Source organism: Cygnus atratus, chromosome 23 (genome assembly GCF_013377495.2).
Source record: "Cygnus atratus isolate AKBS03 ecotype Queensland, Australia chromosome 23, CAtr_DNAZoo_HiC_assembly, whole genome shotgun sequence".
Classification (NCBI taxonomy): Eukaryota; Metazoa; Chordata; class Aves; order Anseriformes; family Anatidae; genus Cygnus; species Cygnus atratus.
The window spans coordinates 3,913,407-3,938,158 of NC_066384.1; the positions used below are offsets into that span (position 1 = coordinate 3,913,407).

The 24,752-nt window shown below is 48.2% G+C and overlaps 1 protein-coding gene across 2 annotated transcripts in view; it reads left to right on the plus strand.

Moving 5' to 3' along the window:
* Window positions 1-18,954: 18,954 nt before the first annotated feature.
* The window catches only part of ARID1A (AT-rich interaction domain 1A), a 60,810-nt gene continuing 55,012 nt past the window's right edge, over window positions 18,955-24,752 (plus strand). Inside the window, exon 1 of one of the 2 annotated variants that reach the window (XM_035562309.2) lies at window positions 18,955-20,130. In XM_035562309.2, the coding sequence (XP_035418202.1) occupies window positions 18,955-20,130 (1,176 nt within the window). The remainder of the gene's footprint in view (window positions 20,131-24,752) is intronic. The other variant, XM_050715202.1, reaches the window with a different exon arrangement.

Genomic DNA, 24,752 nt, shown 5'->3' on the forward strand with positions numbered 1-24,752 from the left:
GGGAAATTTGGAGAAACGTTGGGTATTCCCAGGACTGTGACCATTTGCTTAGCTTCACATCCTGCCCACCTGTCCTTAGCTGGGTTTCTGTAAATGCAATCACTTTGTGTCCACTGTCTCTGGATAGTACTACTTCAGCATCTATTTCTGCAGTGTTTGTGACCTCCTGTTATTCAGGGAGGTCTTCACTGTAATTTTCCCTCCTATTATTTTGCCTCTTTTGCAGCCTGATGTTTTTGCTGTTGTTTTATATTCCAAGCGAGGATCCTGTGAATATTTCAGCTCAAAATTTAGGTCATCTTCGATAGAAGAAGGAAGAGGAAACCTAAAAAGTAAAAATAAGATTTCAACGTGCTTTATAAAGTGACAACTCTTTTCAAAAAAAAAAAATGTACAAACTCATCTGTATTTTGTGGCTGTATGGCTGAACGGAGGGTGCCTTTTTTGATTTCAGAAGGAAAGCTACGCATCTTCATGTGAGTGTGGTTTCTTTCCCATGTGCTTTCCTGGTCTTTTTCATTTCCACACCTGCTTTGAGCTTTAATCACTCAAATTATTCATAGACTTGCCCTGGAAAAAGAAGAGAGTGACCTCTTCCCATCTGGAGTAGATGGATTTACCATCAATAATTGTAAATGGACTTGGATGACTTAATGGTTTTTATGCTTAAAATTTTTAATTCTGTGATTTCGTTGCTTTTTAAGAATTCTGCACGTGGTCTTCTCTGAACTGATAAATCTCTATGGTATAACTTCAAGTTATTTCTTGCAAATTATATCTTAACACTGGCCTCACATCTACAAAGTGCTGATGATCCCCCCACGAACTGCTGAGTCGTCAAAGAGCATGCAGTTTGCACAGGACCAGGCCCATAAGTTGCACTCGTCTTCTTTTTTTTTCTTTTTTTTTTTTTCTGTAATTATATGCAATATCTTTCCTTACAAAGAACCTGGAGACAATTTATGAAATCAGCAGCCACAAAAGCAATGTGGTGCCTGTTGGGGGTTATGTATTCACATTGATTACAATTTAACAGTCCCTCAGCCTGAGGATATCTGAAGGGATGTAGAGCCAACTGCTTTTCAATTCGTGTGCGTTGCTATAAGCAGCAAGCTGGAATTGATAGATATCTGTTGCTATTGCCAGCAACTCTTGTTTTTCTGTTACTTTAGTAGCTTAATTTAAATTATTAAGAAACTTGTGAATCTGTTTTGTTTGTTTCTGCTCTTCCCAGCAGCTCTTTGCAGTTTTATATGTATTAAATGTGCTAAGCTTCAGCTGGCCTGGGTGTGTAATAAACACTTTAGTGAATGAGGTTTAGTCCAGTTTCCTCTATTAACTCAAAAGAGATTCGTTTATTTTCTGGATTGTTTCTCCATTCAGAAGGAGAGAAGACCTGCATAGCCAGAGTTCACCTCATAAATCACCTAGACAAGTGGCACTTGGGGCAGAATAAGATACAAAACAAGAGTAATTGTGATTTAGTCTCAACGAACTTGTGGTATTCTGCTATGGAAATGTTCGTGACATGAGACAAACAGAGAGAGCCACCTGGCACCAAGCTCATCTTCACGACGGAGGGAGCACCACGAGAGCGACTTCAATGGGCTCAGCAATCATGCAGGGTATTCAGTGAGTTGTCCCATATCTCCTTAATGCTGTCTTTTGCATACAGTGCTGTGCTTTTTTCTCTTTGTTTTGCTATTTCTGATGCTCAGAACGCAGTGATTTTTGTACAAGCTGCAGGCAGTCTGCACTTGCTCAGTCCCCACAACAGGGTATGGTACTTTCTGGCACTGATGCGGTATTCTCCGCAGTTGCGTGGAGGGGCCTCTTCAGAAATCAGCCGCTCTTCAGCTTCCCGGGTTTTAGCTGAGCTTAACCTTTGGCGATCAGTAAATGGACATGGTAAGAAAATCTGTGGCCCAGCCACTCCTCCTTTCCTGAGACTTGTCAATCAACCTCTGCGCCCTCACCTGCCTATGTTTCAGTATCCCTTCCGTCTTATTGCAGTTTCTAGTCTTTCTGTGGGAGGTGGAGACATGTAAAAACATCTTTAGGGTGATGGATCATGATTGTGGGTACAGATGGCGGTATTTTTGGTGCAAATAAGGAAAGAAAACACTTTGCAACTTCTGAAAATGGGTGCTAGGTGCTTTCTTAACACCAGCTCACTTGATCTCCTGCCTAATTTAAACAATGCATCTTGTCTTTGTTCAATACAGTTATCTTCTACTCTTAGTAGTTTTGTAATATCTTCATTAGTTATTGATTCAAATTCTGAAATATTTGGGGCTGAGGGGGGTTCTTTTTGATTCCAAGTGTCTGATGAATCTATTTGTTGGCACCTGCAAACTCTGTCCTTGCTTCTTCCCCTCATTCTGTGCTTATTTAAAGGACCCTTCAAAATCATGTTGACTCCCCTGGATACGATGGGACTTCTGTTCTACTAGATCAGAGCTTCCTCTCAGGGCTTTGCCATTTCTGAGGAAGGAAAGTCAGGTATCTTTCAGCTCAGTTGTTGCCTCATCTCCTCTGCTCTCCCAGGGGTCTTGCACACGCTTTCAGTTCTGCCTTACGTTTTTGATTTTTGTGAGGTTCCCTACTATTTACATTTCTTCACATATATCCTCTTCATACCATCTGCTACCTTATGTTTTGCTCATCTCTGAAATTTAGCAACCATACTTCATGCAACAGCGTGGTACCTTATTTTCTTAACGTTTAATAAAAGGATTCTAAAAGAACAAAGCAAATTAGAACTCACCCTTTCCATCTAGACATATTAACCGGTGAGGGAACGCTTCAATTAAGACCTTCAAAGCCTCGAGACAAATGAATTTGTAACTGCGATTTTGTACGTTGTTTATCCAAAAGGCATAGTATCCAGTCAACTACAGTAGTTTTATTACAGACTGTGTGATAAGATTAAAAAATAAGATTATTACATATTGCTAGCCTCTCTATTAACTTTTTTCTTTAGAATTCAGCTAGTCTTGTAAGTAGTATTTACTTTAGAGTCAGTGTGTAGCTGTGCCTTGTTAGGTAAAAGCTACAGTAACTGTTTTCCTGAACTTAGCTCCTGACCTACCTTTTAAGGCCACGTCTACAAAGGGATGATGCATCAATCTCGTTTGTTTGATCTAATTACAGCTATTTAACTACACTGAGCACAAGTACATTCACCCCACTTTGTTATGCTGATTTAAGACGTTTTCCACTGTTAATCGGGTGCACACCATTCTTCTTTGCGTCAATTCACCTCTCAAAATATTCTGGGCAGCTATCCCACAGAGCGCCGTTCTGTTACTCAGCTGTATGTTCTTTTTCACAGCATGCTGGTAGGGAATTCTCTGGAATTTGGGAATTCTTCGGGTCAAACTGACTATTTACCGCTGCTTTTTTCTTGGCATTGATTTTTGCCTGTGCAACTTCTTTCTCAAAACGTTGCGAGGTTGCATGAAGAAGCAGCTGGTAAATCCATTACAATGCTTATTCCTGCGAGGTTGCACAGGTGGAGAGATCTAGTCGTACAGCTTCGCAGGTCTTTTGCTACTTGAGGAATGGAAGAAATGCAAAAAAGCGAAACCGCCAGATGTAATCAACCTGTTACTTCTGTACAACATCTACCTGGAGCAGCTTACTCAACGGCGTGCTGTTCTGGGTGTGACTGGTGGCACGGGGTCCTGGTGCAGAGAAGGGATGAGCAGAAGCAGCAGCCGCCCGTCGGGACGAGAAAATTACACTCCTAGAAATCTGCAGGTCTCAGCTGCTGAGGCAGGACACAAAACAAAGGCATCCCTTAGCATGCAGAAGCCCATTGCTATCTGTGGAAGAGCACCGTTTCTGATGACTCGCAACTGAAAATTAGCCAGTTTTATGTCAGGGATGCTGTCGTGGGATTTTTTTATGCATATATCTGAAGAAGGTGCTGATCTTCTGTGTCATAAAGCTTGGTAATGCATAAGAAATTACTGTGAGCTTTTTCTAGGTATAGTCCATGAATCAAGTAGGGGTTATAGGGGTTCAAAGAATAAGCATGGTCTGTTGAGCCAGGAGGAAGAATTTATGGAGACAGCGAACAGTTTCTTAATGGTTGTACACGGCCTTGCTCATCAGTGCAGGTGATTTACCATTAAACGGATGTAGAATGAGCATAGAATGGTATTGTGAAACTTCCTCAGAGCAGAATCTTTAGAAACTTGAACTTACCCTGATTTGTACAACATCCGTAAGAGGAGGGGAAAGATACTAAAGGGTAGACAAAAGCAAGGAATGGGAAGACACTTTCAGTATTATGGACATCCAGTGAAAAAGTGTCTGCAAAACTAGCCACTTGAGGAGGAAAAAATGTGCATTAAGACAAAAGATAACGAAGCAAATTAATCAAAGAAACGGCGTTTGGACTTTATTAGCAGTTACTAAAGTTGCTATCATGCCGCTGCGTGTTCAGTGTAGCTCAGAGATCTTCAACAGAAGTGTCAAAGTAGTTTGACTTGGCAAAATAACATTAATAAAAGAAGAAACATTTGATCTGAAGTGCACTCCCTCATCTCTTCTGTAACTGAAAGTTGCAAAAAAGTCCTCCAAGTAACTTGCTGAAATGGTAGCCTGAGGTGGTGGCCCCGAATCATCTATTCTTCCTCTAAAAGTGTACTATTAAATTTGAAATACACCTTTCTCACTATTTTTATTATTATAGCAAATACAGGAAGAAAAATAGCAGTCATAGAAAGACATCATGAGGCCCATTGGTCACAGCTCTGCTCTGGGACAAGAGAAAGATGCTTCGATGTGTGGAGGTTTTTATATCTTGTCCTTTAAAAATTAAAGCAAAACAACAACGAAACAACTGCCCATGCTAGTATTTTAGTTGTTTAGACATCACTTCTGTTGCTCTGCCAAATCTTACTGTGAATTAAGTCTATTACCTGTTCTGCTTTCAGTGGGCATGAACGTTTGGTTGTCGACCTTCAGTGTAACAAAATGGAAGATGGCTATTTTGTCCTCTCTCACATGAACTCTCCCTTTTTTTTTTTCTTTTCCTTTTTTCTTTTTACTTTTTTCCTTTTTTTTTCCCTGTTTTTAATCCAATATTTCAACTTGTTCTTAGGTTTAGATTTTCTAAGCGCCCTAGCCTTCTTGTTGCTCTCTTTGTGCTCTTCCCAGCTGGTTTATATCTGTTTTTATTTTTAATGTGGTGCCTGAAATTGGATACAATATTCCAGCTGAGATTTCACCAGGACTGAGTTGAACAAGATAATTGTCACGGGTGTCCTACGTAAAACAACCTTATTAAATATTTCTGTGATGTATTATCTTTATTGTGTTGACTCAAATTCAGTTTGTGATCCATTATAACCACTGGCTTCTTTAGTGCAGTACTGCTGCCCAGCCAGTTATCCCCCTTACTGTGCATGTTCATGTCTTGATCTGTGGCTACAGAAAACAACTGAAAATGTCGTGCCTGAAGACAAGGGGGAGAAAAAGATCTGAGGAGGGTTTCCAAATGCACCATTGGTGTGAACTCCAAGTGGGCCAGCCTGCAAATGGAAGAGGAATTGTCAGTTAATGTTCTTTTTCAGCAACGGATGGGATTTATGTTTTGTTACTCAAAAAGTTCATAGAAGTCCTAATGTGAGCTGGAATAGGAATGTTTGCTTGCAAATGGGAAGGAAAATAGTTACAGTACGTGAATCTTAGGTTATTATTCTTGCTAAGTTTTTTGCTGTCTTGTCACTCACAAGATGAGCAGAACAACTTTATTAATGGCCCTTTTAAAAATAATAGTTGTGGCTGTGGAGTTGAGATGAACCAAAGTTAAAACTGAGCAGCTTTGTAGAAAGAAGAAATCAACAACCAGAAGAGCTGTGCAATTCCACTTCTCTCCAAAATGTTAAGGACGTAGCGATGCAATCCGTGTATGCGAGGTGTCCTCTTGGTCTTTCATGCAGCTGTCTCGTGAGAACATCGCCCAAACCAACCAACCACCAAAGATGAAGGATGCATTTGTGCCCCACACCCCCTTGCATATTACTGCTTAAAGAAACGTGAAAAGGTGATAGACAAGGAAGGAGGCTTTGACAACGTGGAGCATGGCGTGCTTGAAGTCGTGAACATCTCCTGTTGAGAATGGAAGACCCCAAGAAGAGCAGCCAAGGTTTGTTTGCTAAAGAGAAGTGTTGCTAAAGCAGGCATGTTTTTGTCTGGAGAGGTTGAGAGACCTTAGACTGTGAAAGAATTAGGTGATAGGTGTTCCAGGTTACATTCTTTGTGGTAGAAATGAAAAGCCATTAGCAAAAATTAGAAATATGGTGGGAGACTTTCACGGTCTTCTGGCACCTTCTGGGTCTTCTTTTTGGAAAGCTCTACCCTAAGAAAAGATTGTTGTTTTATTTATCCATGTTCAGAGTTACATTGCTAAGGTGAGTTTGTGTGTGTGTGTGTGAGTGGAGGTTTGGCTGCAGCCAGGGTCACTGCTGAGTTCTCCAAGTGCTGTCTGACAGAGAACTTGCTGAGCCTGAGCGTATTCCAGCAGCAGGTCAGCCTACATATTATTCGCTCTGTATTTCATGCTTCTTTACGCTCTCGTGACCCGGATGAATTTAACAGGGAACTGAGCACTGTGTTCAGTTTTCCTGTGTGTGCATCTTACGCTTCTGCCCATCTTAGCCCAGTTCCTGCACTGTTAGGCTGTCTGTAATTACAAATCAAATCAGAAAACCTGCCTTCTCAAATCCTGTCTCGTTTAATGAATGTGTTTTTTTTTCTTCAGATTTTCTTTTTATCCTTGTTTTTTGATGTTTGCTTACATATTTATGGCATGCAATTTGCGTGCTGCAGTAAATACAGGATTGCTAATTGTAACAGAATTTCATTATGTTTTTCGCTATGGTATCTGAATACTTTTTAACCGCTGTATAAATGTGTCTTTGTGATATTGCACAGAGGTTTTCCTCTCATTTCATTGATGCAAAGCAAGGAAATTTATGGCAAAGCTATCAAAATTCTTTACTGTATCTTTATATTCCACAGTGTCAATAAACAACTTTTCAACGTGTCCCAGCAAACTAATTATAAATAACTTCATTAGTCATCCACCAGGTTGCAGATGAGAGTTCCAAGTGCACTGCTGGTATTGGTTTTCCCCGGTTGTTGGACTTCCACAATGTGGGTCTCAAGGAGCCTCCTTTGGTCACCAAGCCTTATGCCAGGTGTCTACAGGCAATCAGATCTCATTTTGTCCATAAGGACGACGAACTCCAGCATAAAACTGGTTAGTGCTTTCAGCCCGGTAGCCCCACTAGAAGGGCTTTTTTTAAATCTAATTTTTCTACTGAGACCTCCTACTCTAACTTCCAGCCTAAGTAATCAGGCCTCCTTGTGTATTTGGTGCTAACGAAACCCTTTAGTTTAAGTACCTGTATCCATACCATAAGCTGTGTATACAAACTAATCCTATTCTATTTCAGCCTTTCTTTTGTTGGGAGTTTGCTGAACTAAAACTTCAATCTTTTCTCATGATAGATTCTTTGCTCTTATAACCATCTCAGTAAGCCTTTTCTATGACTATTCCAATTTTCACATATCTGTGAATTCAAACTGTACGCAGAATTTTGTAAGAGTCGCTGCAATAACATCTGGATGTGCCTTACCTGGCCATTAGATCACATTGGTTCTTCTTCATTTTTGTGATGTGTAGTCGTTCTGTGCCTAAATAATGCTTTTGAGTCTTTATCCTTCTCTATTAACTGTGATGATTTCCCAGATTGCAAGAATTTTGGCTAATAGTCCCTGGGTGAACAGCCTTGTGCTTTGCATTAATCTTATTACTGCATTCCACTTTTCTAGTCCATTCCTCAGAATTCCTGTGCTGTTCCAGAACCTCATCTGGTTCTTCATTTACCATGTTCCAGTCTTCTGTACTGACGCTTTTCAATTTTGTCAGGAGCTAGCTGTATTAATGCTCCTCTTGCCATTGCTTGTGTGAAGGTCACTTAACAGGAATAGCACCAGTTCTGAGACCAGTGCTGGAGGAGCTTCTCAAGCACTCACTCTCTAGGCTAAAAGTTTGCATTTCAACACAATTCAGCATGTTTTCTTTAACCACTTGTTATTCACAAAACTCTTCTTTCGCTAATCTTCATCTTTTTCAGTTTAACTAGTAGTTTTGCATGTGGCATCAGATCAAATGTTCTGCTGAAGCTTAGGTGGACTGTGTTTTCCTTTACAAAGAAAACTATGTTTTCTTATTGAAGAAAGACATCAGATTGGTCTGGCGTGATTGCCTTTGTTAAACCTATATTGCATGTTATCCGTTTGTTTTCCTGTTTTCCTCCACATTATTTCAGGTGAGAAATAAGTTTTACATCTCTCACTGAGGTCAGGCTAATTAGTCTATAGCTGTCTGGACATGACTTTCGAAGTCTCTGGTTTGATGTTTTTTTGGCTCCCCATAGTAGCATGACAAATCTAGATTATTTTTGTACCCATAGAGGCGATGGAAAACAAATCACTCATTTACATCAAAACTCAACTCCTTCACTTTTTTTTTTTTTTAAAGAAAGGTTCTATGTCATGGCTGTTAATACAGGGGAAACAGCATTAATTTTGAAGTATTGCAAAGTCCTTTTAAAAAATAATAATGAGAAGTTTATTAACTAATGAATGCTGAATCCAGGACACTGTTATCACATGTAACTGTTGATAACTGCCAGTGGATCATTACAGCCCCTGGAAAGTCTGATCACTTATGTCTGGAAATTACATTCCTTGTGCTGTTTCAGCCTTATTTACTGCTATCATTCCTTTGTTTAAATGGAAAGTAATGTGTGCTGGCTACTCTACACGTATGTATAAAGTAATCCTTAAGAAAATACAGAATAAAAATAGACAAAGTCAGTAAAACATTACAGTAGGAAGGTAGTGGATCTGGAGGAAGACATGGGGAAAACTAGTGCTGTCAGTGATTACAGTAATCCATGGCACTGGAAAACCTAGGTCACTAACTATGTTTCCTTGAAAGTAGGAGAAAATACTTTAAATACTTTGTTTCATAAAGTATGTAGTTACACTCCTTACCAATACATATAATGGGTATGAATCTTTTTGAGCACATTTCACTTAGGTATCTAATTATGAGGGTAGGAATGTAAGCAACAACCCATGGATGTGTTGTGTTTTTTTTTCTTTCTGGGTATGCTCAATATTTTTATAAACGTTATAAACATTTTAAAATTATGTCTTCTTTATGTTTCTTCAGAACGTCTTGAGCTCAGGATTCAGTTTTACAGAGAACGAACATTTCTGACCAGTGCCTTTGTTTTACTGAAGGTGAGTATGATAGTATCAGTCTTTATGAAGAAGTAATATTGCTAAGGTTTGATTGTGGGCCTCTTTAAAGTCATAGATAACAGCTAGATAAAAATGACCTTGTTTCTTTGCTCCAGTAATGAATTCCAGAAGTTCCAGTGAAGCTGGTCTAAATGGCCTTACATTTTTGTTTTTTAATGCAAGTAAATTTTTACTGAGGTGCATACTTGGAAAGGTAAGAATCTTACTTTTAGGCCATGTACATTTGAGCAAGATTACAGAATGGAGGCCTTAAAAGCAGAAAATCAGTCACATCCCTGCATGCAGAGTGCAAGCTCCCCATGTGGGTTAGATTACAGAATTAAGATTTTGAAATACACATTTATGGATGACTGTTGAAAGGTAGATGAGTAGAATTTCTGTCTGGCCCTTTCATGATCAAATGTTTCAAAGCTGGTCAACACCTTGTTTATTTGGAATATTGCATTTTTTTTTGTTTTATTTTATTACATTTTGTGAGAGTTATTTGTGCCTTCCTTTGTACGTCTGAAATGAAGGGACATTACTAAGTGTTCTCCCCATAGCATGAATATTTGTTCTTTCTCTGTATTAAGTATTGGGTGTGCGCCTACATGATATCAACAAAAAGCTCTTAAAATCAATTTTTGAAAGAGATTTTCAAAGCACATCATATGATTGAGTCACAGTGCTGGATGAACTAAGCTATTGTAGAATCTCATATAAAATGCTTAGAATTAATTTGCCAAATAGGGATATTTTACAAATAAGCATGGATTCAGCCAACTTCCCCCAGAGATTTCATTTCAGTGTGACCTGAGTTCCCAACACGGATGAACTGGTGTCTTTTAGAAATCAAAAATCTTTAGCCCTTCTCCAAAGAAGATTTTCTTTGTGTTCTCAGATGCGCAGATACTCATTTTCTTGAGCTAGGAGCTGGTATGAGTCTTATGGGCGGATCCTGCAAAGTGCTGAGTACATGGTTAACTTTAAGGGAGTATATGCTTAAAATCACTGGGGCTGCCGATGTTTAAAATCACGCGTATACTTAAATACTCCGATGGCCCGAGGCCAGTGGCTTTTGCATCTTCTAGGACAGAGCCCTAAGGAGCCTACAGTGAATAGCTGCAGCTGAATTTTCTTTCCCCATTTTAAATATGAGGCTTAAAGCAGATATTCTGACAGACGTTTAATTAAAATCGTTATTTCAAATGTGAGGAATGCAATATGCGAAGTTGATATGCCTGGTTTCTTTCCGTCTCTCCTGGCATCCAGGCTCGCTCCTCTACAGCGTTAGTGCAGGGCTTGCAGTTTTCAGTAGTGCTCCGTTCCTGTGCCGTCCTCCTCCAGCTTTTCCATCTGCTTCATTCTGTTTGGAAAATGGCAATGTAGAATGTGTTTGGTGTAACCTTAATCCTGACCAGCATCTGGGCTCCGTTTAAAAAAAAAAAAAAAAAAAAAAAAAGCATCTACTGCAGGCAAGGTTTCTGTATATGCTTCCCTGCTTCAGTAAAACAAAGTTGGGGAGGGGGGGGAACAACAGCCAAAAATAACAATAGGAAATAATATTTGTTTTAATGGACATTTTTATTAATACGTAGGTTTTAATATATTTTCCTGCCTACGTGGGCAAACCGTGATGCTTGTACTTTTCACCTCATCTCTCCTAGTGTTTCATGTCAGAGGTAAACCGGATTCGCACCATTTCAGTAAGCAAAAGGGGGGGGGGGGGGGTGTCTTTACATCTTCTACCAACCACGTTAATTACTCGCGAAATATGTAAAAGTGAGTGCCACCATAAAAAAAAACGTAACGAAGTGAAATTCCTGCGTGATGCCTTCTGACATCTCCCTATTAAACTTTTCCAGGCCTTTTAGAGGTCCCCGGTGGAGACGCGATTTTATTCCATGTTCCGGAAGAAAGTAACGAGGATGAAAATCGTGGCCAGGTGGGGAACCCCCCCGGCCCCGCAGGTTGCTCAGGTTGGTGGGATGGGGACAGATGGGGGACAGGGACAGCGTGGGGCGCCACTGGTCCCGGCAGTGCCGGGCACCGGGCTCCTCTGGAAATCCGGCGCTAGATGTCTCCAGCACCTGGAGATCGCGCACATCCCTCTGTAAGCGCGGAGCATCCTTGGGTTTGTCCACAAGGGAAAGCAGCCGCTTCGGAGCAAGTCCCGGTCGCTGCGGGGCTCCCCTCGCTACGAGGAGAGCGGCGCCGCTCAGCCCGTGGCGCTGCCCCGGGGGGTGCCCCCCCCTTTCGGTTTTTCTTTCCTTTTTTTTCTTTCTTTTTTGCGTTTCCCAGCCCAGAAGTCGGTGGTACGGTGCCGCATCTGCCCAGCACGCACTTCAGGGTTGTTGAACTTCACTCCCCGAGCAGCCACAGAGGTCGCTTCTGAGCAGCACGAAACGTGGTGGATTTTTTTTTCTTTTTTTTTTCTTTTTTTTTTTTTTTTTTTCCCTCCCCACCGAGGCTCTCGGTCCCTCCTGGCCGGAGTGGCAAAGCACGTTTAAATCCTTAACTCGGATTTCCCACGTGGTGTCTCGTTGAGCTGCTGTCACAGGCACGCTGCTCACTCATTTACACGGGGCGAATTCACTTATTTCCTGCTGGCGCGGGGAACGCAGGAGGTGATTAACACCCTTAATGAAACGGTATTTCCAGACACCAATGAAAAAAAAAAAAAAAGAAAAAAAGAGAAAAACCCACGACTTGTGGGAAAAGACAGCTCTCATCATCAGCAGGCTGTTGCTCTTTGAGTCCACCACCGAGTGGACAAATACACTGTACGAAAATACAAAATACAAAGGCGGCTGAAGTTGGGCTCCACCTTTCACGGGTGTTAATTCAGGGGTTAGTTCAGCCCCGTCGGTAGCGTTTGGGGTGCGGGTACGTGCAAACAGCACGCCTGGTTTTGGGGTGAGGGGTCAGCGGTGTGTGCTGGGGGGGAAACCCCAATTGTTTGTGTGAATGCAGCATATATTGGACGTGTGTGTGTAAGCATTACATTGCGGGGGGGATTTTTTTTGTTACCTTTTCACCCCATTCAGAGACCGTGGACATAACACGTGGTGTTTCGGCACTGAGAAAGGGAATGGGGGGGCAGGAAGGGGAGTGCCCAAAGTTGCATCTGGCCTTCAGCCCCCGCTGTAATTTCTGGTGGAAGGTGTCCCTTACCTTTAATTATTTAGTTTAGCCAGACCTACAGTGCACCTCGTGTCACTTTCAGGCCTTTTTCCTGGTGTCTCTAGGAGGCACCCTTCATCGAGCAAGGGGATAAAATCTTGGCAAAAAGAGCACCGAAGGATGTGAACCCCTAGGAAAATTCCACTTCCTGTATAGTAATGCTTGTCCTTGGGTCTCTCACTCGTTCCCATGCATTTAACAAGGGATTTGTGCCTGAGGCTACGACACCAACTTTCTAAATAAATGCAGCGCTGCAGAGAATAACCAAGCTCGCTGCTTTTCCCCTTTCGCGCTTAACAGCTCGGCACGACCTACGTCTCCTCTCCTCCTCCTCCTCCCCTCCATTTTATTTCTCCTCTTTCTTTTTCAGCAGACTCAACTCTCTCTCCTGCTCAACTTGCTGTGAACAAAAGGCTCCGTTCCAGATCCAGCCCGCAGTTGCTGTGAGAAACTTCTCTGCGAGCGCTGGCTGTCGCGCTGCCTCCCTCGCCTGCTCGCTGCCTCCCTGCCTCGGTAAAATGGCAGTGCAAGAGCTTCATGAAAAGGGTGAAAACCCTCCTTTCTCGGCCCCTGGCTCTCCAGCAGCACTCCCCCTGCCCTATTCGTGACTCCTGAACTCCAACTTGGCTAAAAATACACTTTCAGAGGGCAGAATTGCACGGGAGTGATTTTTTTTTTTTTTTTTCACTCCACTGAAAAGAGCAGCAGAGGGTGGGAGAAACACAGAGGGACAGACTTGCTCGGAGTCGGCAGCTTTCTGCGTGCTGGCGAACTCTCTGCTGGTTTCGCCTCCCTGCACGCTATTGCCAGTTCCCAAGTACTTAAACAGAATAATAGTTTTGCTTCAGTGGGAAAATCGAGGCCCAGAGTTGAGGTCTGTCTCTTTTCGCAGCTTTGAAAGGCTTTTTAACTCTTCCAAGCGGGGTTTGCAGCCTGATGTGGCTGCTCTGCAAGCCCACCCGACAGGTCCCAAATCTGGTGGGATTCAGGAGAAATTAGACGGTTGGCTCCTGATCCAGTGCAGGGGTTTTTACAAACTCCGCTCCGCGTTTTGTTTTATTTTTCGCCCTTTTTTTTTTTTTTTTTTTTTTTAAGTAGATTTACTCTTCCTTCTCGGAGAGCGCTCAGCACCAGAGAGCTGCTGTCTGAGGGCGGCTGTGGGGCATGGTGTGCACAGCCACCTCTAGAAAATTAATGCTGTTGCACCTTCAACTTGTTTTCCTCCTCGCAGGGACCGTGTTCAGAACATCAGTGAATTCCCCCTGGAATTTATACATTCCACTTCCACTCTTTTTGTTTTTAATGCTGGGGGAGAGCTGCTCTCCCCTCTTCCCCCCCCGCCCACGTGTGCACACAAACTTGCTCCGGCTCCGCAGCCTGGACCCGAGAGCAGGACGCGCTGCGGGCTCCGCGCCGCTTCCCTTCCGCTCCGACTCCGCTTCGCTTTTTCCTCCTCCTGGCGAGGGCCGCAAAAATCATGCATTTCCTCCAGCCAGCCCCGCTCCGCTTTCCTCCCTCCATACGCATCCAAAGTTTTGCAGCGCTCTGTCGGATGCTAGCGCCCGGCTCTAGCGGCGCGGCGGAGGCAGGGGCTCGCTCCCTTCCCTCCGTGCCCTTTTTCGTGCCAGCTCGGTGGGAACGCAGCACATGCCGCGTGCAATCCGCTCCTGCCTTTGAGCTGTGCTGCTGCGAGCTGGCGGAGTTACCTTCTGCTGAAACTCCACTTCAGTTTGCAGCGTAGAGCTCTCTCGCTGCGCGCCCCTGTGCCATTGTGTCAGCCCTGGAGAGGGAGATTATACAGTATCTTGACATATTTTTAAGAGGATAAATAAGCATTGTCTCGTACAATGCCCCAGCACATTAGCCACTCGCAGCAAACAAATAATTCAAATAGTGTTAATCTTAGTGGTTATGAAGCTGCGATGAGAGTGCTTAACCTAGATATGATAGTGGCTAAAAGACTGGAAAGAATGGGCTGGACAAATACAAACGCATTTGCAGGAAATGTAATTTTCTTTAGCAAAACTACTCTCAGATAAGCTGAGGGACTGTCGATAACCTTTCCTTATTCCATTCCATATTTTGCGGCGTACTCCGTGAATTATAATAGATGGGTCTCTTGTTCTTGGGTCCAGTCTGCATATCTCAGCACACTGTGCCTTTCAGGAAAATGGAAGAGCATCCTTCTTCACCCAACTACGTTAATTGCTTCTCAGCGTGTTTCATTCGAGCGTGGTTGAGCTGCTCGATACTTTATTAGAGAAACTCTGCCCAATTCCCGAAGTAATAATCCAGTCCATGTTTGTAGCAAGTTGAAAGGCTGGGGATAATGATAACTTGTGTGTGTGCGAGCGTGAGGGAGCGCGGCTGACTTTAGTCCGGTTTCCATGTCAACGATTCAGTCCATATTTGCCATCGCACAGTTGGCAGAGCCTTTTTTTTCTCATGGGGGAGACGCTACTCCTGTTTCTAGTACTCTAATCTACACCAGGTTTCCTACCCTGCCTTAGTGCTGGGTTAAATGGCATGGCCACCTCCATGAAGGAGACTCCGCTCAGCTCAGGAGGAGCCAGCCTAGCGGTGGTGGCCTGCGCTGCCATGTGAGAGCGCCGAGCTGGCTCCCCAGCCTATCTGAGCAGCTAGGGGCTGAGCCTGTCGTGGAGGAAAGCGTGCTCAGCACTTCGGGAGATGGGGGAGAGACGACCGACTGCCGCACGCTGCTCAGCAGCGATCGCTTGGGCTGAGAAGAGCATTGACGTGTTGCAAAGTCTTGTCCAGTTCTGCAGAGCTGGGTAGTTCCAACACGGGATGGCATGAGCGGAGGGAGGATTTTCAGCTCTTAGATGGAAATGTTGTTAAGAACTGTTCCGTCATCTGCCTTCCAAACCCCATGGCTGGAATTTCATTGAATGCCTCAGTATTTAGTAAAGTGCCAAGGCCTCATTGATGAGGCATATTCCAAAATCTGCTTCAGCTTTCACAAACATTTGGTAAAGTGAGTGTCTCCTTATTGTGTGGGTGGCTGGGGAATCCAGCCTGCTTTTCACATTACAGTCAACACCAGGTTTCATAGTCTGCCCTAGCACTCTTTGAAGAAGATTCCAAAAGCCTGACACACGTGGAGTATCTCGGAGTGTGGAGTCTTTGGGTGCACCTGGGCTGAAACTGAAGCTCCTGATCTGCAGCCAGTGAACTTGTGGTGGGGCTCAGCTGGACAGCAGGGCTTTGCCTCCCGAAGCAGACTGTAGCTTTGGAGTTGAGGAGATCGTTGCTCAAGACTGATCTGGAGCTAAATGGCAGAATTGCCTCCAGTTTGTTTTTTCTTATAGTAAACAAAACATCTAAACAAGAGTATTTTGGTGCTGTGGTCCACTAGAGCCCACCACAGGCATTAATAAAGCCACAGGGCCTCCCCTGTGGGAGTCTGGCCTGATGTGCTGAAGGATTTTTTCCCTCTGCTTCTTTGCTTTTTCTAGAATGCAGGGTTTGATCAAGTAACAAAGGCTCCTCCAAAGACAGCACGTAGATCAACTTTTCGTTCTAGCATTTTCCCCAGTTTTCAGACTCTTCTGAAGAAGAGTACCTCGGCAGTTCTGCTGCATGGTCCCGGTAAAGCCATAGGACCTCACCTGGGAGATTCTAGCACTGTGCTGAGGCTCCAAACTTCACGAAGGCCTTTAAGTACTATCACAATACAGATGCCATCATTTATTACCCTTTGCTTTCTAATAGTTTATTTACTGCTGTGGAGAAACACCGACTAACCAGTCTGTGAGGGAATCTGCTCCAGGATGCACAGTCAACTGTAAAGACTGTAAAGTGGCAAAAGGCTTTGTCCAGGAGCCTGCGGGGCAGTTTACTGCTCTAGATTTAAAATTTTGCTATTTATTGCCCCATCCAGACTCCCCTCCCACTTTCAGCTTTGGAATAAACCCTTTTGTTCTGCCACCTGCTTTCTGGATAATAAATATTTTATATAAGTTTTACAGTGAGGGTGAGGGTTGAGTTGACAGCAATAGACACTGAAATCTTCACTTCATCCCTAACAGGCCTGGAACACTGGCAGTGATTCTGTCCTTCTGTGCCTTGGCTTGCCTCTTGCTGCGGACCCAGTTTTCCCCACTGTCCTCAGTGGTGTTAAAATGGGATTTCTCATGGTGCGGCCTGCTGATTGTTAGGCTTGGGCCAAGCTTCATGCCTTCATCACTACCTCTGGTAATCAAGGTTACTTCTGCCCCTTTTTTTTGTTTCAACGTGGTCTAAAATGGAAGTCTGCATCTCAGAAGCTTCCTTTGACTCCTTACCCGTTGTTTTCTGGTGTTTTCTCTCCGTGAAGTTGTGTTGACTTCCACTTGGCTTTTCCAAATACTTCGCTATGCTGGAGGAGACACCTTCCCGCCCAGCTGTCCTGATCCAGTACAGGCCGAGAGCTGAACTGTACAACTGCCATTTTTATTGGGCAACTGTTTCCTAATTTCTAGAAGCTTGTGTTTATAATCTGAATAACTCATATTTTTGTTTCTTTGCCACAGACCTGTACAAGCTGAAGTAAAAATTGCAACCACAGGACCCGCTGGAACAGGACAGGCCGTGTCCAGGACCGAGCTCCAGGTACATTTCTTCCCTCCCTTCTTCCTGCTGTGAGAAAGGCTGCGGGGATGGAGGAGGTGGGAAGCTGGGCCTGAAGTGGTTGCAGAAGAACGTGGCCTAATTTGGCTCACCTTTGGACAGTTGGGGAGCTCCAGCACCTCGTTATCCTTTGAGACGGCGGGAGCATCCCGTCCCATTGCTCAACGTGTTGTGTCTAGACACGTTCAGGTGGTTGTGGTTGTCCCCATTCAGCCACCCCGAGGGAGTTCCTGGTTCACTGCCCACTGCTGTCACTTTGGCAGGAGCGGGAACCGGACTTTCTTGGATGTCCGTGTGTGCAGTTATTGTCATGGCGCGCTGCCAACTCTTGTTTTTTTGTTTTTTTTTTTTTTCCCAGAGGGACACAACCAGCGGAGAGGAAATGACAATCCTTAATAGTTTGCAAAGGCTAATTCTAAATGGAATTTCTAGGGAGAGAGAAGAGGCGCTTCGTTAACCCATGGGCTGTCTTCCCTGCCGAAACCCCCCGAGTTGGCGTCGAGTGACGCAGCCATGCGCCCTCCCTGCTCTCCCCAGGAGGTGGGCTGGCGGCCTCCTGATGGTGGGAACCACGGCCTCACCGCCCCGGCAAGGTAAGGGAGGCTGCCTCCTGAGCAGGGCCTCCGACTGGAGCGGGACAAGCCCAGCTGAGGCTGGGGGGCTTCCCCCTGCCCCAGTTCTCTTGGCTCTCCAGGCGATTCGCTCGCTTCTTGGTTCTGGTTCAGCCCAGCTTGGTTCGGCCCAGCTTGGTTCATCCTGGCCCAGCTCAGCCCAACTGGGTTCAGTTCAGCTCAGCCCATTTCAGCCTGGCCCGCTTCAGTTCAGCCCAGATCAGCCCAGCTCAGTTCAGCCCGGCCCGGTTCAGCCCAGTTCAGTTCAGCTCAGCCCAGTTCAGCCTGGCCCGGTTCAGTTCAGCCTGGATCAGCCCAGCTTGGTTCAGCCCGGCCCGGTTTAGCTCAGCCCTGTTTAGCCCAACCCGTTTCAGCCTCGCTCGGTTCAGCCCAACCCGTTTCATCCCATCCCGCCTCAGCGCCCCCTTCTCCCCCCGCTCTCAACTCCGCGAAATCCACCGCGGGTTTTGCGAGCGGCAGCTCCGCCGCGCCGAGCCGCGAGCGGCCGGGGCCGGCCCCGCTCCTCCTTTGTGATGGGAGGGGAGGGGGGGGGGGGGGGAGAGAGAGAGAGCGAGCAGGAGGGAGGAGGAGGAGGAGGAGGGAGGAGGAGGAGGAGGCTCCCGTCCGGGCCGCGCCGCGTTCCGCTCCGGGTTTGGCAGGCGGCCGCGGCGCTGGGTAAAATGGCAGCGCTGAGCCTCGTGCCGGAGTGAGCCCCGCTCGGCGCGCCCCAGCCGGGAGCTGCTCGCCCAGCCCGGCCCCGCCGCCGCTCGGCCCGGCTCCGGGCACGGCTCCCGCCCGCCCGCCGCTGCCCCCCTCCCTCCCTCCCGCTCCTCGAGCCCCTCGTCCCGGGTCTCACCCCCCCCCCCCCCCCCAACACCCCTCCTCCTCCTTCTTCTTCCCCCCCCCACCCCCCTCCTCCTCCTCCCCTTTCTCCGCCGGCTGCAACCGAGGAGGTACAGCGGGGCCAGGCCCCGGGAAGCCCAGCCCAGCGGAGCCCTCCCCGCCTCGCCGAGCAGGCCGGGGGGGAATGAGCCCCCGCTGCCCTGAAGAGCCCGCCGCCGCCTGAGCGGGGAGCAGCAGAGCAGCGAGGCCTCACGCCGGCCGGCCAGGCAGGGAGCAGCTCGGGGGGGGGGGGGGGGGGACCGGGACCGGGACCGGGACCGGCCCGGGGGGGGCGGCTGGGTGGGGAGGGGGGATCATGGCTGCTCAGGTCGCCCCCGCCGCCGCCAGCAGCCTGGGCGCCCCGGCTCCAGCCGAGCTGAAGAAAGCGGAGGCGCAGCAGCAGCAGCGGGATTGTCCCCCGGAGGAGGCGGGGGGCGAGGCGGCGGCGGCGGAGCGCGGCGGCGGCGAGAAGCAGGCGGAGAGCGAGGGCCCCCCGGGGAAGGAGCTGCAGGACGGGGCCGAGAGCAACGGAGGGGGCGCAGGGGCCGAGGCCGACCTGAAGAGCTCGAACGGGAACCCGGGCCCCAGGCCCGCCGCTGCCGCCGCCACCCTGAACAATAACCTCCCGGAGCCGCCCGGTGGCGGCGGCGGCAGCAGCGACGGGGTGGGGGCGCCGCAGCAGCAGCAGCCGCCGCAGCAGCAGCAGCAGCCTCCCCCTTCCCACCCGGCCGCCTTGCCCCCGCCAGCCTACGGCTTCGGGCAGCCCTACGGCCGGGGCGCCCAGGCCGCCGCCGCCGCCGCTGCTGCGGCCGCCGCCGCCGCTGCCTTCCACCAACATGGCGGACAACAAAGCCCTGGCATGGCAGCGCTGCAGAGCGGGGGCCTGGAGCAGCCCTACCCGGGGCCGACCGGAGCCCCCGCGGGGCCGCCCCCTCCCCAGAACTCGCACGGCGGCGCCGAGCACGGCTTCGCCAACCACCAGTACAACTCCTACTACGCGGCCGGCCGCAGCGCCGCTTCCTACCCGCCTCCCCCCCAGGCCTACGCCCTGAGCTCCCCCCGGGGCAGCGCTCAGAGCTCCGCCGGTGCTAAGTCCCCCGCCGCCGCCGCCTTCCAGCAGCAGCGCTTCGGGGTCATGGGGCCCTCGGCGGCCGGCGGCGGAGCAGGAGGAGGGGGCGCCACCCCGCAGCCCACCGCCACCCCCACCCTCAACCAGCTCCTCACCTCCCCCAGCTCCGCCCGCGGCTACCAGGGGTACCCCGGGGGCGACTATAGCGGCGGGCCGCAGGACGGGGGAGCGGCAGCGGCCGCAGCAGCAGCAGCAGCAGCAGCCGCCAAAGGCCCGGCAGCCGCGGATATGGTCTCGCAGTACGGCGGGGGCAACAGCCAGGGCTGGGCCGCGGCCGGAGGAGCCCCGCCGAGGAGCCACCACGCGCCCATGAGCCCCGGGAGCAGCAGCGGCAGCGGGCAGAGCCTCGGCAGGAGCCAGCAGGTAACGGCGGGGCCGTCGTGGGGGGGGGGGGGGGGGGAGGTGGGGGGACACGGGGGGACCCCGGGGGGCCGGAGGGGCCGGGGGCGGCTGGGGAAGGGGGTCCCGGGGTGTTGGGGGGCCGGTGCTTGTCCCGCGGGTCCCCCCCCGGCGGGCCGGCGCTGCTGGGGAGCTGCCATTGTCTGTGCTTTGCTGGCTCGCTCTAAAATGGCTGCCTCGCTGCCTTCCCTTCCTCCCTCCCCAGCCTTTGTGCGAGGCTCCCGGGGAACCGCCGCCGTCCCGCGGGCTGCCCCGGGGGGGGGGCTCCGGGGGGCTCCCGGTGTGGGGGGGGGTCCGGCGGTCGCCCCCCGGCAGGCTCGGCCCGGCGGCGGCAACCGGGGCCGGGCTCGCGGGCGGCCCGCGTGGGCCAACGCGGGGCCCCGGCAGCGCCGCCGGCCCGGCCCCGCGGCCCCGGTTCCCCTCCCGGGGGGCCGAGCCCATGTGCCGGGGGTCGCCGAGGGCCTGCCGGGGTCGCCGGGGCTCGGCCCGGTTCGTCGGAGCCGCGTTTCCCCGCGGGAGGCCCGGAGGCCGGGCGGGCCGGCGGCTGGGAGCGGTGGTAAACAGCTCGGCGATGGGAGTAGCGAGTGCAGATCGCTTTGGTTTGGGATTTGAATTATGGAGGTAAAATCCTTCTGTCAAAGCCAGGAGACAGTTGGTCTTAGGTTGACATCCTATCTGTGATCTGATTGGCTCCCCATCTCCTGCTCTTGGCCATTTATAATTGCCTCTGATGTAATGGTACAACAATCCTGATGAGCTCATAAACTTTTACACTCGGCTTTTCTGCCAGCCTGGACCCAAAGCGGCCCTGCCGCCCGCTGCCTTCCTCGTCGTCCCCCCCCCCCCCCACCCACCATCCCCCCCCCCCCCCCCCAGCCGAAATTGGCCGTGACCTTGAGGAGGTTCGGTGGCAGCCCCGCGTCCGCGGGAGCCCCAGACAGCCTGCCCTTGTTGCATTGTGCCCGAAACAAAAGAGGAGGCGATGGCATTTTGTTTGTACCTTGGGTTTATTTTGCTTGTGATGTTTTATGCGGCCTGGAATAGAGTCTGTGTTGTCAGAACGGTGGCAGGGCTTCTCTGCACAATGGGCTCGCTGTTTATTTTGGTTATGCGACTTTCCTTTTGGTATAAATGATTTCTTTGATGGATCTGAGGATGCATTTTGTTCCTGGCTAATTTTGGCCCTTTTCAAAACCGGGGCTGTTAGGGTTCTTTGAGATAGAGGTGTGGGGGTTTCTAGGGTGTATTGCAGCCTTAATAAAGGAAGAAAATGGGCAAAAAAAGAAAAACACACCCAACAACGCAATCAGAACCAAACTTGTGGTGGAAGCTCTGGAAATGGTCAATTACCAATTTACATTCAGTCGGGAGCTTTAACAGAGGACAGGCCGAGGGTTCTAACCGTACATATCGGGGCACATTTTGACTTTCTTTGACCAAGCACTGACAGTGCCTGTCCCTCCCTTACATTTAGAGGGAGATATGACGGGCGTTCAGGTCCTTGCTGTGGTCAGGCTCAACAGCGTCACAACTCTTTGCTTTGCAGAGGAATATAAATAGGAAAAACAAGCCTGAAAATTAAAATTATTGCTGTATGCGTAGAATTACTTGATTGCTGGAAATATGGAGGGCCAGAAAAAGTACAGAGGAGAAAGCAGTATGGTGTATACATCACATATTTTAGATACAGGGAAAGGAGATGCTGGTCTATAGTACCTAGAAACTTTGATTAAAACGAGGTTACTCTCTGTGTTTAAACGTGCATCCCCAGGGCCTGTCATGGCCTCGTGCAGGACTGACAGACTTCCCTTTTCTTTCTGTGTACTTTTCTCTAACTTCAGGCCCTGGGTCAGAGACATTTGATACCACGTAGTGTGACATGCAGTCTCCAGAGTTTCCCTTCTTGCTCGGTACTTCTCTTGTGTCAGTCTGAAAACTGCTTAATTTTTGTTCCCTGATTGCTGAAGGCAGCCTCCTTCAGCATCTTGAGTTACTCAACCGCCTTTTCTGTCGGACTGGAGCGGTGCTGTCTGAGAGAGTGGATCTTATCTCTGTGGTCATCGAACTGCCCGATGGCAGCTGGTGGTGAGCTTTCGGCTGTGCCGAGCGGAGATTTCAGGTCCTCGGGAATATGTTCGTGCACACGTGCGATGCAGGCGTAGAGGAACCTCGGACAAATGTCACGGATGCTAGGGTGGTTATTTGAAGGGACTTTCTGTATCCTGACGAATTTAAGTCTAGATAAAATGTCTGCTAAAATACGATGTCTGAACTTTTCAAGCAGGGGTTTTAGTAGGCTGCGTGTCTGACAAAAGCGTACTTCTGACAGCGTGCTGGTACAATGGGAGATGTCTTTGGATTGTGTTTTTGTCCCGGAAAGTGAAATTGACTTGATTCTGGGAGCTGTTGATACATTGTATATCAATATCTGAGAAACTAGTCTCATTAATTGGAATTATTAATGAATAGCTGTTCTGAGGATTAGTTTAACTTCAGATAGTACAAATAGCGTATAAAAAGTAAACCAGCAACTCTCCCACCCTGAAAGCCAAACCAACCCCCCCCCCCCCAAATCCTTTTTGCATGAAGGATTAGTGGACTCAAACTGACAATTCCTTTTTTCTCCTGTAAAAAGGAGAAAGGCCTTTCATCTAGCAGGATGCAGAAAGCTTCCACCTGTCTTCTGAGCTGCTCATGAGAAACGGTTAATTAATAATGATAATACTCCATTCCAAATAACAGCCTCCTTCAGGTGTCTGGCCTGTTAAATTCCCTCAGTTGGAAGGATTTAAAGCTCGTGTCTTTTCTTTGTCTTGTACAGCGGAGAACAGAGTGGGTACTTAGCCCTAACTTCTGAGGAATTGTAGGGGAGCAAGAGGCGAATGTAATTCATCTGACCGTGCACTACAAAGAGAGGCGTCTCTTGGTGCAGGCCTGGAGAAGGTGATGTGGGAAGAGCGTGGGGTTCCTCCGTTCAGGAGTCTTTGGGATAGTTAACCTGAGGTTTTGGGGCTGGGAAGCCGTACTGCGCAGCGAGGAGAAGTGCCTTTAATTCTCCGCACGTGGTAGGATTTATGAATGATGCCATAAGGGGAGTTTCATCACACCGCTCATCAAGAAAGACGAAGTAATTTCTGGCGTGAAAGTTGTTTTGGTGGAACGTTTCCTGTAATAAACCAAGAGCATAATCACTTGATGGAGATGGTCTGTAGCCCTCACGGACCTTTGCTCGCTGGCTGGCTGCAGGAGCGCGGTGCTTCCCGGAGCCCCCGTAAGATAGGTGTGCTCTGTGTTTGGAGGGACTGGGACAGAGGTATAGGGGCTTTGCGTCTGTTTCAGCTGACCTTTACAGCTGGGAAATGTGGAGTAGGGTCAAGAGATTAGAATGCCTGCTTTTACAGAGCGTGGGATGAGAAATCTGTGGTTTTCTGTGGGAATGACTCGTAAGAAACCAGGCTTGGGATCTTAGTTTTCAGTTTTTCCATTTTACTAACAGCTCTGTCGTGCATTTGTTTCCACTTCCCTTCAGAGCGTGTAGCCGTTCTTAATAACAAGCTGGCTCTCCCAGTGTCTTGGGACTTAAAGGAAACTGCTCAAGAGAAAGCACTTCCCTCCCTGTAAGAGGTGGGCATTTCTCGTGGCACGCGCTTTCACTACGGCAGACGACGTCTCCTGTAACGGGAGATGTTTTTGGATTGCATTAAACATCGGCGTGTTGGATAACCTCCCCGTAGGTGCACTGTCGTCTCCAGGCCGCTATTGTAAGTTCAGAGAAGTCAGTTTAAAAATCTTATGCTAATAAAAAACGCTCTTGGGCTCGTTGCCATACAATAGTTATGTTTTGTTGACTTAGATCTCAACTTTAGTGGTAAGCGAGGCATGAAAAATGTTGTTGAAAATATGTTTTTTAAACTAAATTGGCACCAAATGGCTCTGTGCTGCCAATGAGCTGTGATATCTTGGAATCTGCAATTGAGACCTGGCTCCTCTTGGCTTGGAGCGCAGGGTTTTTCCTTGCTTAGCATTGTAATGTTAGGAGGCCTTGAATTGCTTGTGAGGTGCAGTATGCACGAGATCTTTCCAATGAAAATGGGGGTGCTGCATCTTTTTCTGGTGCGGGGTTCACCTCTGAAGGGGCGACTTTAGATTTTCTCTGCATTAGAAAAAGTAGAAAAATGTCAGGGTTGAATTAGGTTGTAAGAATCAATCTAGTTAATTCTGGTGTGGACACTGACGATCTTAGAGGCTTACTTTTTAGAGTAGCCTGAGGAAGACCAGGCGTTGTTGCCCGATCCTGTTAAACACCTTGATTTCTGAAATTCCGTTGTCCGGATGCTTGGTTTTACGGTGACTAGTGTTATTTGGGCAGGATATGTGTGAGCTAGGACACGGGACACTATCCATCCATTCCGATGCTCAACTGCAGCTTAGTTTTCCTGCCCTTAGCCCAGCTGCTTTACTAGGAAACCTGGGACAAACGTGATTGTGCCGTCCTTTTTTATTTTTTCCCCTCGGTGAAACGGGGTTAGTAATGCTTGGCACCTGCCTTTTACTAAGTATAAATTAAATGTTCTGTCAGTCCGTAT